General features: G+C 46.1%; 2 protein-coding genes across 4 annotated transcripts; both read left to right on the forward strand.

The window, feature by feature from the left end:
• The first annotated feature begins 1,096 nt into the window (after positions 1-1,096).
• LOC129595307 (uncharacterized) lies at positions 1,097-3,875 on the forward strand. The gene is made up of 2 exons (XM_055492265.1): positions 1,097-1,564; positions 1,627-3,875. The coding sequence occupies exon 2, from the start codon at positions 2,843-2,845 to the stop codon at positions 3,263-3,265; it is 423 nt and encodes a 140-aa protein (XP_055348240.1). The 5' UTR covers positions 1,097-1,564; positions 1,627-2,842; the 3' UTR covers positions 3,266-3,875.
• A 1,547-nt stretch (positions 3,876-5,422) lies between these two features.
• LOC129595274 (uncharacterized) lies at positions 5,423-18,567 on the forward strand. Of its 3 annotated transcripts, XM_055492223.1 has the most exons (8): positions 5,423-6,317; positions 6,948-7,067; positions 7,504-8,273; positions 8,983-9,171; positions 15,000-15,856; positions 16,128-16,232; positions 16,417-17,171; positions 18,064-18,567. In XM_055492223.1, the coding sequence occupies exons 5-7, from the start codon at positions 15,293-15,295 to the stop codon at positions 16,870-16,872; spliced, it is 1,125 nt and encodes a 374-aa protein (XP_055348198.1). In that variant the 5' UTR covers positions 5,423-6,317; positions 6,948-7,067; positions 7,504-8,273; positions 8,983-9,171; positions 15,000-15,292; the 3' UTR covers positions 16,873-17,171; positions 18,064-18,567. The 3 variants fall into 3 exon arrangements, with proteins under 3 accessions (XP_055348198.1, XP_055348199.1, XP_055348200.1); XM_055492224.1 differs by lacking the exon at positions 7,504-8,273; XM_055492225.1 differs by lacking the exons at positions 6,948-7,067; positions 7,504-8,273.
• Positions 18,568-18,646: the final 79 nt, after the last annotated feature.

Genomic DNA, 18,646 nt, shown 5'->3' on the forward strand with positions numbered 1-18,646 from the left:
GGGTGCCTATAACGGTTTCCTTATTTTTAACTTATTTGAATTTATTTTAATTTTCCAGATTACAAAAGTATTTACGTAATAAAGTAGGTCACTTCTATGCGGCCGGAAATTTTCCGGGCGCATAGTCAGTTTACTGTGCGCTCGGAAATTCCGCCACAATTTGAATGTGCTTGTTGAATGTGCATATCGCAGAAGGTTGGTAACATGTATTGTACATCATCGCAGTTCTGAACTTCCGGTACGGTTGCACTGAGCGCATTTAAAAACAGCATAATGCTGACCGGACGTTTTCCAGTCGCACAGCTCAGTAACTGTTATTAACAGATTTTTAAAACAAATTATTCTGAATTAATATAGTGTTCGCAGCCGCCCAAAAAATCCTACAAAGGTCATTTCTGTCAGTTCTGCGCGCCAATAGTACGTGCAGTACTACTGTAGTACTCTGTACTTCTAATTTTGTATAACAAATAATTTACGCTAAGTGCTCGTAAACAGCTAGTTAAGAACTCCAAAATGAAAAGATGTATACGTTCTCATCCCTAATAATCCATTTCTATATGGAATCTTCAGTTCTGTTTTTATTTTTGTTGTAGGAAGGTTAATGTGCGTGTAATTAATACTTAAAGACCCCGTTTCACAACGCGCCCGGAATTTTCCGGGCGCATAGCAAATTAGCTATGCGACCGGAAAATTTCCGTGCGCATAGAACTTTCCAGTAAATTAATTACAGGTTAATTAATTAATTAGTACATAAATCATTACCTAATTAATAACAATGATTTTTTAAAATTGTTTCAGTAAAAGTATTTAATGTATTCTTGCTCTTTCACTACGTCATTTTACCAGCTGCTCGGAGATGCCAACAGCGTCGTGGCCCATGACGAACCTCATTTAATAATTCTTTTAGTTAAATAATAAAATTCAGTGAGCACATTACTGAATTTAAATTAAATTCTCACAGTTTGTTAACCTAAGGTAAGTAAAAAATGGTCAAGTTCATTCGCTGCCATAGTGTCGAATCCTGCGTCTGCTACCAGCTCACATCCGATGGCACCGGCGTCGGTGTGAACTGTGAACTCAGCTTTAGCCCGTCTCCTCCAGCACCAGTTATTGATCTTCGTCTTTTCATGGGCAATAGTGTTAAGCGTTCACTGATAAAAAAAGCACAGCGTTCAACACAGTAAAATAACAAAATGAATTATACGAGGATTTAGTACTTACCTACTTGTGGAAACATCGACTTTATTGGCGGTGTTGTCGCACACCAAAACCAATCTACAGTATTAAAAAAGCGGGTTCTGCAGCCAGTGTGAATGTGCTGCAGATCAGTCAAACAGCATGATTTGACTAGGATGGTAATCCACAGAAACAGCAAAAAAGCAACAGCAAGTCAAAAGGGTGGAGTCATGGCGTCCGCCCTGACAGCAGATTCAATACTTTCTCCTCTTGTCTCTCAAGCGTACCCCTTGGAAAGCAAAAATAATTGACCTTTCGTTCCGAAGAAGAGTCAAGATACCTTTGATTCCGCAGCTCCTCTTCGGAAGGATCGACGCACCGATAGGCGGTACGCTAATCGTACCACTGGGCATGGACAACGGTGGTACTTAAATTTTAATTGTTGTGTAGGATCTCAGGTGGCAAGTCTAACGACGTAACCAATTCCTCTGCCGTCAGGGAAATGAATTCTTCACTACTCTTTTCGCCTCCAGCATCACAGAGTGCGGAGGCTGTTTCCCGCATGTGGCCACTAGATGAAAATTCCGGCCTGACCGCCACCCGGTCTTCGCCGCCCGCGGGCGACATTTCCATGAACGGACCGTTGCCGGATCTGGACGTGGCGCTGGCGGTCTACCAGGATCACCAGACGCCGGGTGGTGCGGCGGAACTGCCTCCCGGCGGTGGCGACCTGTGGAACGGCGAGGTGTACGCGTTCACCTAGGGGATGCAGCAGCTCGACTTGCAAGATACGGAGGATAATGATGCCGGCAGCGAGCCCGGGAAGGCCGGAAGAAACGCGCCATGAAGAACGGCGGTATGGTGAGTCCGCCGCCGGAAGTCTCCCGCCCCGGGATGTCGATGGCGTCGACGTCCAGCACCATTATCGGCGTCATGTCGCTCCCCTCCGCCAACTCCCCGCTGGTCAATCATCCGCAGTTCGTTCCGCATGAGGTCGCTGGCAAATATTGGCATCAGCAGGTGGTGGGCCCCGACGGGCGGGCCAGTACCGACTTGCTGCGCAACCATCTTATCCAGAAATTGTGCGTGCTAATTGCAACGCGGTTGCTCTCAAAGACGGAATCAAAGTGGATGAAAGAAAATCTTGACATTAGAGTTAACTGGATCAGAGATCGAGCACTTATTTGGCTATCTCATGCGTCTTCGTGCCTGCTAAGTGTGCATCTTTTGTACTTTTGTATACGCATTGTAGGGGACGTCGCCTAGCGGCGGCGGTCTGAGCCTGAAAAGCCTGAATAAGCCTGAAATCTGAGCATTATTCCGAAAAATGTTGCCAACGCAGGGAATCGAACCCCCGTCCACCAGGCTTTAACGCGAAGCACTTACAGCTAGACCACGTTGGACATTAGCGGTATAATGCTCAAGATTTTGTACGCCTAAACGCTGAATGACCGCGCGCCGCTCCTCACAGCATTTAGACTGGATGCAAGTACGCAGCATCCGAAGACTGGAAAAGTATCAACGTTTTTGGTTTTTTTTAGAATTTTATTGATTTTTCTCCAAAAAAAGGTGTATTGAAAGAGGAAATGCAACATGTTTTTATGATTTTCGTAGCGTACAAGCCATTATCCCGTACAACGACCAGTCGGCATTCCAGGAACAGTTCATGACCAGCCTCATCGCCTACGCCCGCAGAGTGGAGGCGGAAATGTACGAGCAGGCCAATACCCGCGAAGAATACTACCAGCTGCTGGCCGAGACGATCTACACCATCCAGAAAGAATCAGAGGAGAATCGCCGCAGGCGCCGCGTCCTCGCCGGCCAGACGGGTCTCTACAAAGGCGTCGATCCCCATTTTCATCTGGAACGGCGGCGGCGCGAGGCCAGTGCGATCCTCAAAGGGGCGAACGGGATGGGCGACGGCGTCATGAATTCCCCGCCCAGTAGGCATCAGTGCATCCGCGCCAAGGCGCCGGAAGATCCTGAACTTATTTCGGGCTCTGAGAAGAAGTCCGGGCTGGAGGAGGAAGAGGCGGTACATGATGCCGTGCAGCACCGCGCGAAAAGTTGGGCTCCAAGTCAGACATAAGATAGCCGGGCTTTCTGGCGGTCATGTGTAACGGAGACGCACCTTTCCAATATTGTCGCGCGTCGATCTTTTTGTAGCTGGGTACTGCTTAAGCGTACTTGCTTATTTATCCTGTAGCGGGAACGACCGGTGTCTGTGCTGTCATCATTATTCAACTACGTATATCTAAGCATATATCCCGCATTTCCCTATCGAAGACTATCCCTGTCCCTGTGGCACACTGTTGATCTGTCCAACTAGAGCACTTCAAGCACTTAAATTAACCTAATCATGATCAAAGCCTCTAAGCTTTAAGCTTTGAGCTGCTTCTGTAATAATTACAGCAGTGTACGGAACTATCGCAGCAACGTAATGCACGGAATTATGTTGTCCCTCAACAGTACCTTAGACGCGGTCATTTCCTAACAATTATTTTATTTACTGACAATTTTTTGAGATCTGAATTTTTAGTTTAGCCGATGCGAAAACGAGCAAACGTGCGAAAATATAGAATCTGTGGTTACTTAAATTATCTGTATGTTTTGTACAGTGAAGACTGTTATATTGCACTACTTTAATTTTGGATTTGGCATGGGATTGTTTTGCTGGCTGTTTCCATAACGTCAGTAATAACGCTGCACTATTGTAGAAGATAAACTGCTTAGGCATATGGATTGTGCCAATAGTCGCAGGACATTTTCCTTGTAATTCGGATTTCTGACATATGTACGAGTAGTTTTGCACGGAAGAAAACGGCGTGGCTGCCGTACCATGTATAATGGCGTTTCCTGTGCTGGAATAGGGGACATTCGCGCCCGTAACGGTCACTTGCTATATTATTTCAGCAGATAGAAGGCAACGATATAATGTCCATATTATCAACGTATTCAATGCCCACTGCTGTAACGTAACGTAACGAGCGCATGGTGTGGAGACTTGTGTCACAAAAATATATATTAGACAACAGACATAATTATCATGGTCGGCATGGGTCCGATGCGGCCCGCGGGTACAGTCCAACTGGTATAACGCACTCTTTTCGTGGAGCATGACCATCTTGTTTACAAATTCGTAACGATGTTAGATCGCAGCGTCACCTGGAGGACACCAACCCTAGTGGGGTTGACTGCCAACCAGCGTCGCGACGACAGAACGCGAGGTTTCGTGGCAAACTTGTACACAGCCCACCGGATAACGAAGGTTAAGAGTATCCGTGTACAACTCTTAATCATAATCTGGACCTGACTAGACTTCCGGACTGTCCGTTGGTGCATCTGCGTCGGAATGCCGCTCCCTGTCCACCCTGATGACGGTGTGGGAGCAGATGGTGTGGATTAGCAGCAGCGCGTAAAGCACGTCAGCAATTTCGCGCTACTAGAAATGCTGTGCACCGATGCCGGCTGGCCGCAGCCGCGCCACGAGATAGAATGCAGACGGTGTCTAACCGTTCGTCCGATGAAAGTACTGATTTCTTATCTGCGTTTCCCTGGGACAGACACGGTCGCCGAGCAGAGACAGCGCTTTTTAGCCGCGGTTAATGACAACTGTCGGCCGGTTACTCATCGCATGCGTGATAAGATCACCGCGGTGCATTCGCGCGCTGGCTGCGAACCTGGGACCATCCCATAAATGGGCCGGCATTCGTGTTTTTCTTCAAAGTAAACAAGACTTGGCTGTCTGGTATTCAACAGGAAATAAATTGCCGAACTGGCCCTCTACCTGTTGTAGAATCCACCAACGCCCATTAAGATAAGGTTGACCTTAAAGAATTGCTTAACAGTAAATACCATACAGTGTCTATAAGGGCGCATCCTGCAGTTCTTAGGGCAACCGCTAAAATCTATTTCCACCGGATATATAGGTATTATATACCGCACTCCAGAATTACAGTTCCGCGAATGCAGAAAAGTGTATCAGTGCTGGACTGAGCTATAGAAGTACGGCTTCTAAACGTTCACTCGCGCTCAAGCGTATGTAAACTCAGAAGCGATCGATATAATATCTGGCGTATTGAGAGGAGGATAGATAGGGCAGAGCGCTCTGTTTGACCGGCAACGTATTCGTGATCAACGACGGGTGAGTCACTCCGCTCCACGCTGTTGTCGATGCATGCTATGCCCAGCTGCGATACAAGACTCGATCGATCCTTCGCATTACGCGTTGCTGCAACACGCGCAAACGGTTCGAGAAAAACCTTCCTTAATTAATCGAGGAAGATTGGCGTATCGTTCCCATCAACAAGCCTACCGTTTGTTTTGCCGTTTCTTGATCTGCATCATCGGGATTCGAGATTGCGGTGTCTCTACCAAATTATATCTTCGCTTATGACGCTGAGGTTATATTATTTCAGGCCCTGCGGTAATATCACAAAGTTAGCAACACGACGCTTTATCGGCAGCTTTAAAAATGTTTTATGTTGCACGATTTTTCCGTCCCGTTAGTAACACAAGTTAGTTGCACGTTAATTACGTCACAAGGTAAAAGATGGCATACAGCGATATCTGTGAAAAGGATCATGTATGGCCTTATGGCGCCGTGGACGTACGGGATGACGATGGATCCTTCCGCCACGGTCGGATAGCGGATGTGGACGCCGCGGAAGGCTTTATCATTGATTTCGGATATCCCAACCACCATGCTGAACTAATCCCGTTTCACCGATGTTTCTGGAGAGTTTCCCACCGTCCATTCGTCGCTGGGGACACGGTGCAGGTTGTGTGGCGGGGTTCAGACACCGAGCCATTTCGTTGGTATCCGGCCAGAGTGATCGCAGGGTCGTCTCATACATTCGCTTTCGTCGAGACCCAGCGGCCCGGAGGAAATGCGCGGGAAGTGGTGCGACAGTCTTGGATCATGCCTTTAGGGAGCGGCCTCGTTTAAAGTTAGAGAGCTTTAAACGGCACCGTTCTTCGGCAAGTTTGATAGTTGCAGTTCTTGCACGGGCGCGGAGTCGAGAAGACTTTTGTGGTGGAATCGTGAACATGGGCGCGGAAGCATACTCGTGAAGGTGGAGAGAGGAAGGCTGGTCTTTATTAACAGCTACGACCGATACGGATGGTATTCCTCACAAACGGTAATTGTAATACAGTATATTAGTATACGTAAGCGGACAATTTTGTAGAACACTTTTGTGTAAACCAAAGATATTAAGGACCGCTTAAACGGCGTAGCGTTTTTTTTATAAAAATGGCTGAACTCACTAGTTTCCGTTACCATTCCACAAATTCTGCGGTATGAAAACTAGGATTGTTTTCATTTATGTTGGTTTGAAAATGTCCATCGACCGTGTAGGTTGGGATTGTTTATGGAAAAAATTGAAATGTTGAAGAAATATTTTTAAGAAATTGGAAATTCATCGAGTTAGCAATTCTTCTTGGTGGTTTAGCAACACAAGTTTGCAGTCTGGCGGCAACCGAAACCTGGCGACCGTTTTGCCAATGGCTTTTTTCTCATGATTTGTAAATTACTGCATCTGTGCAGGCTGGTGTGCCAATACGTAAATTTTACTCATCAATGTTATTTTTAGAGCAACTTGGTCACACTATTGTGTCGAGGTACTAAAACCGCTTGTATTGTGTTTTATTTCACCTGTGGTACAACGTAATTTTAGAAAATTGAAAACATCGACATTTCCTTATAACATCAAAATTTCATTATGATGTTATAAGGCGCTATTTAAAACCGCTTGTATTTGTTTTTAAAGATCGAAATATTTCGGGTAATGGCTAAACGGATAACGGTCAACGAGAAGAATAGGAAGTTTTGTGAGAAGGAAGCGAAAAAGACAGGACGCTGGAATCGTTTCCTAACCAAATCCTGCTTGGTAAGGTCATAACGAATTTAACCAAGTCCAGTTTCGTTAACCTGGTACTTTGGCCTTTGTTACCTTTGGTACGAGTGTGACAATTTTCCCTTTCACGCCCTTTCTTTCGTTCGGGATGTGAAATGAGCATTTCGGCAACAGCATCTATCTGTACAGGCTTCTTATTTGTTCATTTTAAGAATGGTTATTGGTCGAGACGGTTATTTCGCTTTGCATACGCAGACGATGCATGTAGAATCTTCCTTGTATCTTCCATAACCGGGTGTTGCGCGCGTGCGATTTATTTGCACAAAAAGGTATGCAAACCATCAGTTGGCGCCGCGGTGGAATGGAAAAACGCAAAAAAAACTCAGTTTACATACAGTATTACAGCTATTTACAAGGAGAGGAATTTTTTCTCGCAAATATAATAAATCCGATAAACTGACTTTTTCAGGCTTCTAAATCTACAAGGCTGCACCAGTATGAGTACGAACCGTGTATAAACGTTTCCTACTAGGGGAACTCTTTCGCCAGATATTTTCCTTTCTGGAATTCCGGGACCAACGGAATTGTCGCAAAGTGTGCAAATCTTGGCATTTGGTATTAACAACCCCTCCTACGTGCTTAGAGATGCAATTTAACCTGCAGGGATATGAGAACGACGATTTAGCCTTGGCTTTCCATAAAAATGTAAACCGATATACTAAAGCAATTATATTATCTGGTAATACCAACTGCAACCGTTCCCGCCGTACTAATCCTGTCGCGATTCTTATTGGCTTGCTGAGAGCAGAGAATATCAAGCTGCAGATAATCGCTATTGGCAATTGGTATGTCTGGGCACCGGATGTCTTCAGCTGGTCCAGCTCGTTGACTCTACAGTTTCGATCGGAGTGGACAGACATTTGCGACAAATTAATCCTGGCGAATGTACGTATTAATGGACTGATGTTTGTGGATGTCGAATCGTGCGGTTGTTATCAGGAAGCTGTCAGAAGGGAGCGTGAAAGCTATCAGTACAGGTGTTGGGATTCACGATGCCCGGACTTGGAGGCCACGGTTCACGTGGGCAGGTACATCATCGCCACAAATCACGAGGAAGAAATGCAGGCTGCAAGGCAGTTGCTGGAGGATAATTGTCCCCCGATGAGCGAGGAAGGACTCCGTTTGCTTCAAAGCCGAACAGTAGACCCAGTTTCTCTACCGAAAAAAATGATCTTACAGGTATCTTGCGAAACATTAGCAAGTTCTTTTCGTGCAACTACATAACACAACGCCGCTTGAGTGTCCACGGCATACAAATGAAGTAAACATGTATGAGTTAATAAAAGGGTTAAAAATTTTTACATCACAACAGAAAGAGCTCATTAAACTTTTCTACTCCTTCCATTGCACCAATGACTGGAGCCGCGTTTCCCCGCTGTATTTTGAGTGTACAGGCCTTGGTGCCGATGGTGGTATCAGGTGGCCGGACAGACTGGGCGGATTCGAGCGGCATAACCCGGCAGCATCGACAGTTACCTGGAGATGCTGCTGGTCGTCTTGAAACCGAACCGGCGGGGCAAACCAGTGGCAGGTTCACTTGAAAACGCCACGAACCACTATGGAAGTGGATTCGCCTCCATAATGGTTCTGTGCAGAAAGGCAAATGTTTTCATGCTTTCCCGGAGGAAGGGGCGGAATGATGATGGTTTTCTGTCTAGTAAAGTTGCTTGACTGTTTCTAAGCGGTCCCTATGTTCACTTCTAGCTTACCACGATCGCAGCATGTACAGAATTAATTGCAAGCCAGCAGTTAGGTTTCTAACCAGAATTGGATTGTAGTTTAATTAAATTTCGGGCTATCTAATCATTTAGTCGCCTTTGATTTCGCCTATGCTATTGCATTTCGCCTATGCTGTTCCAAGTTATCACAGGTCCGCTAACTTTTGCAGTTTTTGAGGCAGTGGCAATCCGGAGATGCACGTCTCACTGACTACATGAGTTACAGAAGTGATCCGTTGGCCTGTTTACCAGTCCATACCTTGCGAAAATTAACCTTGTTCGCACTGCGCTGGTATCTGTGCACCGGAAGCTACTCAAAACACCTCCTCCACCAGCAGTGAAGAAAGAAGCGGCGTATGGTAAGAAGAGACGTGTGTGATATATTTCTTACGGATAGATCTTGTCAAAAGTTAAAGTATTTTCGTTTTCCGGATACAATCAGTCTCAGGCTTACAGCCTAGAGTACTGTATAATATAAATAATATAATAAGGAATTTAATGTCTTCTTGCGACATGGCGATGCCCCTTTACTGCAGTGGACAATGCAACAACCAACAGTCTATCAGAAGCATGATGGAAAAGCGTGAAAAAGCAATAACCAATTTTGAAAGTTATCATCGATGGTGACACTGTTAAATGGACAAGATTCGTAAATCAAGATTCATAAGCTGGAGTGTGGAGACAAGAGAGACAGATGGCCTGGCTACCGCAACAGGGTGGCGATGTATCGTGATGGCGCTAATTTCAAATTAGCGCCATTAGTGGCTGGGTTTGGGAACACATGAATTTCAAAAGCTGATCTGTTTGAATCGCCTATGACGTCAAGGCCGGCAAATAAAACCATGCTTGTCTATGCCACGGGTTGCATTTGTACCATCGTTATTTCCAACCGGCAGCGTTTCACATTTATCGATGACACATTTTGGTTTGAAGGAATTCAGCTTAAATTAGTACAGTCAGCTATCATTTTCTAGAGCACAAGCTTATTCCCATAGTCTGGCCAGGCTTCTGGACAGCGCTGAAGGAAGGGAGGCTGATCGGTAGGCGACGGTTGGACACTGGACAGTGGTCAGTTTAAGGGTAGTGTACAACTGTTTATTATGGGTGTAACTCTGTAAGCATGTTAGGCTTGGGATTGCTCGTTTTACATTACAACTTGGGTTTTTGTGCCAGAATGTTTTCTGGAAATTAGTGTTTTTTATCTGTTCTTCAATAAAAATAAAAATGTCTTCTGAGAAAATATGTACGATAGGATTGGCGTATAGATTTTTTCTTAACGTCATTTTTGACGCCCCAAATGGTGTACGAAACGAATCCTTCAACCGACGTTGATAAGGACAACGGTAATAAGAATACTCCGTACTGTCGAATCCTTTCATCATTTAGGGTGAGAAACACTGTACTTGCAGATGCACTAAAACTTTAGCTGTCAGAAAGGTGACCTAGGGCATTTCTTGTGCTTCGGTACCGGTTCCAGATGGACAACGAAGACCCAGCGGGAGACGGCGCGGGGAGTGTCTTCTCAAGGCACTCGACAACCAAGTATGATCAAGCCGCAGGAAAAAAGGCAGGGAAAACAATACAAAGGTTCAGGCAGTTGTTAGTTATTGCAGTGAGGAAAAATGATTGCTCATAGCAAGTACGGTCAGACCACAAGGTTGAAAAATGAAGCACACAGGAAAGAAAGGTTAAGAACAAAACAACAGTAATTTTGATTGTTACGAGCGTTAGTATAGTACAAGAAACAGCCTCGGATTCGCCTCCGCGTTTCTTGGGTTCTAAACTCCTTGGCCGGTTTACGGATTGTTAACTTAGAACGGATAAATCTGAAGAGCCCGATAACAAAAATTTTATAAAAAAATGGATGTTTTGGTTTCGTGCAGTCGAACGCAATTACTTTGACTTTACAGATCATTTTTTGTTAAATTTTCTTAGCGAAAAACCATCCGAATCAAATCACCCACGAGAGTATCACATTACAAACTAAAAGGACGCTAAGACTGGACAGTGGTGCTAGATAGGTCACCCATTAAGAACTTAGCAGGCCCTGCTCTATTTTGCTCAGTAATATTGCAGTTTGGTCATACGCTCACCTAGCGGGCTCTGTGCACTGGATAGCTTTGGCAGCTCGGTCACCCACCTACCTAACGGGATCTTTACAAAGGACAGTACTCGTAACTCGGTCTCGAGTTTATGCGCTGGACAGTAGTGCTAGCTCGCTCATTAGATCACTTAACGGAGTTCGTGCACTGGACAGTAGTGGTAGCTCGGTCACGCGTTCACCTAACGGGCTCTGTGCACTGGACAGTACTGGTAGCTTGGTTACGAGCCCCGCCGCTTTTCTGCGGTATAAAAACTAACAACTTAAGGAAAATTTTAAATTTTGTAGTACGCTACCAATACTGATCTATAATACTGAACTGCTTGGGACCTATGCACTGGACAGTATTGGTAGCTCGGTCCCCCATCTACCTAACGGGATCTATGCACTGGACAGTATTGGTAGCTCGGTCACTAGATCACTTAACGGAGTTCGTTCACTGGACAGTAGTGTTAGCTCGGTCACGCGTTCACCTTACGGGCTCTGTGCACTGGACAGTATTGGTAGCTCGGTCACCCATCTTCCTAACGGGATCTATGCACTGGACAGTATTGGTAGCTCGGCCACCCATCTACGTAACGGGATCTATGCACTGGACAGTATCGGCAGCTCCGTCATCCATCTACCCAACGAGATCTATGCATTGGACAGTATTGGTTGCTCGGTCACTAGATCACTTAACGGAGTTTGTGCACTGGAAAGTAGTGGTATCTCGGTACTCTTTCACCTAACGGGTTCTGGGCACTGGACAGTGGTGGTAGCTCGGTCACGTACTCACCTAGGGATTTTTTGACGCACTCAATCACTAGGTGAGTGACTGACCGAGCTCAACCTGTCCAGTAAGAAATATCGCTAGGTAAGGAGAAAAATCGCTAGGTGAGGATGTGACCCTGCTACAACTACTGTCCAGTGCACAGAGCCCGTTGGGTGAGCAAAAGCAAAGTCCGCTCGATGACTCACTCACCTAGAAATTCTGCTCAGTGGGCAGTAATGGTGTTTCGGTCACTCACTTGCCTAGTGATTTTTCTTACTGGTCAGTGGTGGTAGCTCGGTCACCCACTCATCATCTAGAGATTCCGCTCAGTGGTCGGTGATAGTGTTTCAGTCACTCACTCGTCCAGTGATTTTTCGTATTGATTTTATATTTGATATTTTTACATTTTATATCGGTTGATTTTAAACGTGTTTCGAGCTCGGCAACACCGGCAGCAATGTTTGAATAACGCGAGTGTCTGAATAGGTACAATAATTTATTTATTTTTCGGTTTAATTAGTGTGATAATTATGTCAATTGGTATTTTGTATTGTATCTAGGCAAATATTTCTAAGTTTCAAGGTGACCTTTAAGATAGGTTGGATCAATCTGGTCTTGATGCCGGCTTAATACCGGCTCGATATTTTCATAAAAAAAACACATGCCGGCCACTTCTGAACTATCCCGGATCTAATAGCGTTGTCCGTTTTTCCAGAAGTTTTATGGTTATAGAGATCTCAAAACTATCTATCGATCTTGTACTTAATATCCTTAATACAATAATAATTCCTAATTCCGGCTTCAGTTGCGACCAGAGAACCCAAGGCGGTGATCTCACTGACGCTGTTGTTCTCTTCCGGCTTGCGGTTGTTCGCCACCGGTACGATACATCCGTTGATCACAGTGTTGGCTCACCGACATAAAATCGAAAAAAGCTTCGTCGACCGTCACAAAGTCCACCGGCACGAGGTAGACGGCTTAGAAATGTCCGAAAAACTAAGAAAAATAGGAACCCTGATAGCCTAAAAAGTAAGAATCTAAGAATAAAGCCTAAGTAAAACTAAGAAAGCTACGAAACTTCAGATGTACCAACAGAACGGTAGCTCGACTTCATGAAGAGTCAACATCGTGTCTGTTCGACTAGACGAAATAGCGGGTCACCCATGCTACTGCATAATTGACATTCATGCGTTATGAGAAGTTTAACGATAGTCTTTCGAGGAATGCCCGCGGAAGTTGCGCTGAACCGTATGCAGGGGGCTATAGACTGTCTCGTTTTACCGCATTGTGCTTCTGCAAATGATTAGTAAACCATTCTACTTTACCTGGTGTGCAAGAATGCAGCTTTACGGATTATCCTTGAGTACGATACATCATTCTGTATACTTCTGTTGTTAATTTTTTGTGTGTTATCCGCATTTACGCGGCTACGTCTCGTAACGTTTACCGTGTACTGCAGGAACGCTGCTTAATAGTCAAGAATTACACTTCCGCGGATGCAGAGAAGTGTATCACTGCTGGACTGCGCTGCATCGCTTCTAAACGCTTACGTTAGTGGCACGCGTAAGCGTGAGTAACCACAGAAGCGATCGATAAATCAATATTATTTTGAGACGAGGATAGCATGCAGAGTGCACAGGACTGTGATCAGCTCAGTACACAATGTGCTGGTAGCTCATTCCCGCTCAACGGCGGGTGAGTCACGCCGCTGCCGATATAATAATATTATATCGGCATATCAAGTCTTGGATCGTAGCTCCATGTAGCATATTATGCTACATGGAGCTACGATCTGTGAAGGCCGATAGCTCCGCCTTCACGATTGGCCATTCGCCGTTGTGTTTCGCTGTTTCTGGGGATTTCCATCCCACACATTTCTGTGGTGTTTGACGGACCTACAGCACAGCTGCGCTGGCTGTAGGATCCGATCTCATTAGTCTGGTGTTGCTGCTCCACGGTGCGCGAGTTAGATTTCGGCATTAAAGCCTCAATCCGGGTTCGCCGCTGTTTCGCCGTCGAAGGTACGTGGGCGCCCATAAGGCCCCACGTAACATGGTAGCAGATCACGGTGACGATCGTGTTCCCACAGCGCGCTTGCCCCGCTCACGGGCCACCTCTGAGCTGTGGACCAGATCGCTGCCGATGCAACCCCCGGTATGGAGCTCCATCCGTAGCCCCCCGGGATAAGCCACCTGCCGTGCAGAATGCACCCCGATGCGGAACGCATTGGATGCCTCCACCAGAAAGCGATGGAGATGATGCCGCGGAGCGAGAATCGTCTCCTGCGATGCCGACGGCGGACGCGGCCCGGATTCAGCGGAAACCAGAACGGATACACCGCGACCAGCAGCACCAACTCCGATCCCTACGGCCGGATCGACCACCAGCATCACGCCGAAGAATTCCCCCCACCAGAGCCCTGCCCGTATTTCCTGGGATGGCGACCTTCACCCGGACGGAGCAGTGGAATATCCCCACCGGAGCAGCGTATTTGTTTGTTTGCAGGGTCACGAGCGTACCGATGCCCCAAACCCCTGCCCAAATTTCTCCAGAACGTGACCTTTCCCTGCTGAAGAAACCGGAACTTGCCTGTTTTCAGGGTTGGACCCTGGATCTTTCGCGACAGTGCGTTGACCCAATAGGTCGACCTCTGACCGAACCGGAGCCGACCTGACCCGGAACCCGACCTGAGCCGAACCGGATTCGAGCCGACAAGACTGAGCCGACCGGACCACCTTACCCGACCTGGACTGACCGGACCGTAAGCCGCCCGAAGTGGAACCGTGTATCCGGTAGTAAAGTCAATTGGACATAGTACAGGGACGGGCCTGTACTACGCAGTGTTTTTTTTCTCATTTGATCTTATGTTACTTTTACTGCATGCATACTGACATTTTCTTATTTACGGCGCATACCGCCATTTTTCATGCACTTCGCAGGGGCTCAGTGTTGGACAGTACAGGGATGTGAAGGCCGATAGCTCCGCCTTCACGATTGGCCATTCGCCGTTGTGTTTCGCTGTTTCTGGGGATTTCCATCCCACACATTTCTGTGGTGTTTGACGGACCTACAGCACAGCTGCGCTGGCTGTAGGATCCGATCTCATTAGTCTGGTGTTGCTGCGCCACGGTGCGCGAGTTAGATTTCGGCATTAAAGCCTCAATCCGGGTTCGCCGCTGTTTCGCCGTCGAAGGTACGTGGGCGCCCATAAGGCCCCACGTAACAGATCCAAGACTTGATCCTTCGCGTTACGCGTTGCTGCAACCCGCGTACGTGGCACGGGAAAAACCCTCTTTAATCGACGAAGACTGGCCCATCATTCTCATTAACAGGTCTACCGGATGTTTTGCTGTCTCACTGATCTCGAACTGTATCACTGGGATTTGGGAATGGTGGTGTCTCTACCAAATTACATGTTCTGCACATTTTCTCCTTCTCTGCCAACTCACTTATTTCTGTTCCACGGAGTGCTTTGATATCACAAAGTTAGGCTGCTAGCGACGTGCCCACCATCTGCAGTTTTAAAAGCATACGTTTGCCGCAAAATTTTTGTTAAATACCGGTTAATTACGTCACATTCAAGGCGAAAGACGGCATATACTGCTATGTTCGAGCACGATCTTATATGGTGTTATGGCGCCGTGGACGTAGAAGTTCTGAAGTTGACGATGGGTCCTTCCGCCATGGTCTGATAACAGATATGGATGCCTCAGAAGGCTTTATCGTTAATTTCGGATATCCCGACCACCGTGCTGAACCAATCCCTTTTCACCGGTGCTTCGAGCACACTGCCTATTTCCGCTTCGCCGCTGGGGACACAGTACACATTTTGTGGCGGGGCTCAGACAACGAGGCATTCCGCTGGTACCTGGCCAGAGTGATCGCGGGATCGTCTTATACATTCGCTTATGTCGAGACCCAGCGGCAGGGCGAAATTGTGAGGGAAGTGGTGAAACGTTCTTGGATCATGGCATCAGGGGAACGACGACCTTTAATGTTAAGTTGGTATAAACAGCACAGTTCATCGGCGTGTTGGATAGTTTCACTTTTTGCACTGGCGCGAAGCCGCAAAGATTTTGAGTGGTGGAATCATGAGCATGGGCGCGATAAGATACTCGTGAAGGTCATGACAGGAAAACTGATCTATATAAACTGCTATGACCACTGCGGATGGTCCTTCTGGGAAACGGTACGTACAGCTATCGTACTATTTTGAAAGCGGGCAGTTTCTTAGTATTCATTGTCGGTAATTTATAAGAATTATCGTTTGCATGGAAACAATTTTGTCTTTTAGGATATTTTATTTGCAATTTATCTACAGTGTATATGCCTAGCATATACAGTACTACAAAGGCTCGCGCGTGCAAATACACATTTGGGTGCAATTACGTATGACTTTAAGCGTGGCTTTGTCATATTGTACGACGATGCACTACAGACTCTTGAAATTTTATTCAAAGATCGGGATATTTCGGATGATGGCTAGACGGAAAAAGCTCGACGAGAATGATCGGAACGCTGGAAAAAAAGGACACGGAAAGCGCTTCTTTTTCAAATCCTGCCTGGTAAGTGGTAGCATTGTACCGTAACTGAAAGGGTAAAGACTTAGTAGTGAACTGGAGTAGTCTGCGGGGTACAACAAATGCAATCTACTACTTCGAGAATCGTTTAAGCTATAATTGTACCCTAAATATTTCATGTCCTATCACAAATACTTTCACAAAAAAGTAAGCTGACTGGTTTTACTAGGCCTCCAGATCCCGTACACGGTACCACTACCAATCGTGTATAAACACCTGTCTACCTATCGAAGTCTTCCGTCAGGTATTTTTCTTTTTGGACTTTTGGGAACAACTCAACTGCCGAATCGTGTGTAGATCCTGGCACACCCTGTTAACCACCGTTCCCACGTGTTTACGGACGGAATTCAACCTGCAGGAGTATGAGAACGACGAGCTTGCCTGTGTTTTCGATAAAGATATTAGCCAATCAACTAGACACATCATATTAACGGGCAATGGCCAACAAGCTTCCCGCTCCACCGATCCCATCGCTGTTCTGATTGATCTACTGAAAGCAAAAAGCATCAAGTTGCAGTCCATCGCTATTTGTAATTGGTACGTTTGGGCACCGGATATCTTCAGCTGGTCCAGCTCGTTGTCTGTGCATGTTCGATCGGGTGGAAAGACATCTGTGACAAATTAATCCTGAAAAATGTATATACAAAAGGACTGCTGTTTATGGATGGCGACTCGTGCAGGTGTAACTGGGAAAGGTTTGAAAACGGTGCACCTTAGCAGGACAGGTTTTGATTTCAACGATGCCCAGACTTGGATGCCACAGTTAAAGCAGGCCAGCTCGTTACCATCACAAATCAAAGCGGAGAACCGCAGGCTTTACGGCAATGGCTGGAGGAAAATTGCCTACCGATGAGCGAGGAAGGCGTGCAAATGCTGCAAACCCGAATGGATACACATTCGGTACCGAGAAAACTCATGTTGCAGGTAACCTGCAAAGCCTAGCTTCTCGTACAACTACGTACAACATACAGCACCGCGTTAATGTATGTAACCGGCAGGAAGGTGGATTGGCCGATGATGGATGATCAATGAAACTGAATCTAGTCATCTACCTTTCTGTCGAAGTTCGGCCGATTGGTGGAGACTTATCTGTTGTCAATCTGCCGGACTCGGCAGAAAGGTAGATGACTAGATTCAGTTTCATTGATCATCCATCATCGATTATCCGCCTTCCTGCCTGTTAGACATAAATCACATAATCATTACTTACTCCTTAGTGACGTAGACGACATCAGTAAATTACACCAGCACTTCGAGTTGAGATGCTGCTAGACCTTCTTAATTCGAATTTGGTATACAGTGGTTCGAGGGAATTTGCGCTGAACAGATTAGAAAGGGCTTTGAAATCATGAAATTAATTATGGTTACGCTTACCGTAACTGAGAAACGCCGGATCAGCCAGTACCCCGGCCCAGTTCATTAGATTCTCCGGTACGAAATGGATTAGATTCTCCGGTACGATTCATTAGATTCTCCGGTACGATTCTCCGGTACAGAAATGAATTGAACCTAATGCAGCTATGAAATTTAGGTATAGAAACGGAAGTCCAGACTGCTAGTTTTGTATGTTGTACAAGTACTCTTGGTACGCTGGTCAGCACGGGTAGGAAACACAGTCAGCTGCTTAGACAGCTTATCATCGAATTTCGTACGCAGAAACCCCTCATTTTTTCTTCCTTTGATCCCCTGTATTTGTTCTTAACGGTTGTTCGATACGTTCAACCTAATTCTCCACAATGTTAATACAAGGGGCATGACCACTATCCACGGATGTCTTTACAATGCACCTGTATCACATCTTTACGAATTTTTGCAGTTTTTGAGGCAGTGGCAATCAGGAGATGCGCGTTTGACTCTCAACCTGGACAATCCGTTGGCTAATATACCAGTCCACGCCTTGCGAAAGTTAACCTTGTTCGCACTGCGCTGGTGTCTGGACCATGGAACCTATCTCCTCCATCAGCAGTGAAGAAGGATACAGAAAGATGGACATCACATAAAGCGAAGCATGCAGAATTGATATTGCAATTTTAGATATTTCGGTTTTGTAACATGTTCAAGCACATCTCTGAGCATCGCAGTTAGGTACTGAAATTCAGCAGGAAATGCTGAGCGTGTACTTTAAAAATATTGAGAGACAAGCACCGTTTTTCGTGCGTTTCATACAGCTATACCGTAGAGTGTTGACGATTATCGCTCTGCGAACAGGTGCAGCCACAGATTTCTGTCTGCCTTTGTTGGAAAATAGTTCGAGTTGTTGTTGCCGGTTTTCTGTCTTTGTTGGAAAATACTTTGGAGTAAGCCTACCACTACATAATGATGTTACGCACAGCCTAACTAACGGGGTTCCGAAAACCACGAGGCAGATAAGCGGGTTAGAATGGAAATGCTCACTCATA

The sequence above is a fragment of the Paramacrobiotus metropolitanus genome, unplaced genomic scaffold (genome assembly GCF_019649055.1).
Source record: "Paramacrobiotus metropolitanus isolate TYO unplaced genomic scaffold, Prichtersi_v1.0 Parri_scaffold0000076, whole genome shotgun sequence".
NCBI classification, from domain to species: Eukaryota; Metazoa; Tardigrada; class Eutardigrada; order Parachela; family Macrobiotidae; genus Paramacrobiotus; species Paramacrobiotus metropolitanus.

Excerpts from the sequence above, each read along its gene's own strand:
- LOC129595274 (XM_055492223.1), top strand. The coding sequence starts at position 15,293 with ATGGTGTTATGGCGCCGTGGACGTAGAAGTTCTGAAGTTGACGATGGG. Across the intron at positions 15,857-16,127 it reads GATGGTCCTTCTGGGAAACG|ATCGGGATATTTCGGATGAT; the intron begins GTACGTACAGCT and ends TTTTATTCAAAG. Across the intron at positions 16,233-16,416 it reads TCTTTTTCAAATCCTGCCTG|GCCTCCAGATCCCGTACACG; the intron begins GTAAGTGGTAGC and ends TGGTTTTACTAG.
- LOC129595307 (XM_055492265.1), top strand. The coding sequence starts at position 2,843 with ATGACCAGCCTCATCGCCTACGCCCGCAGAGTGGAGGCGGAAATGTAC.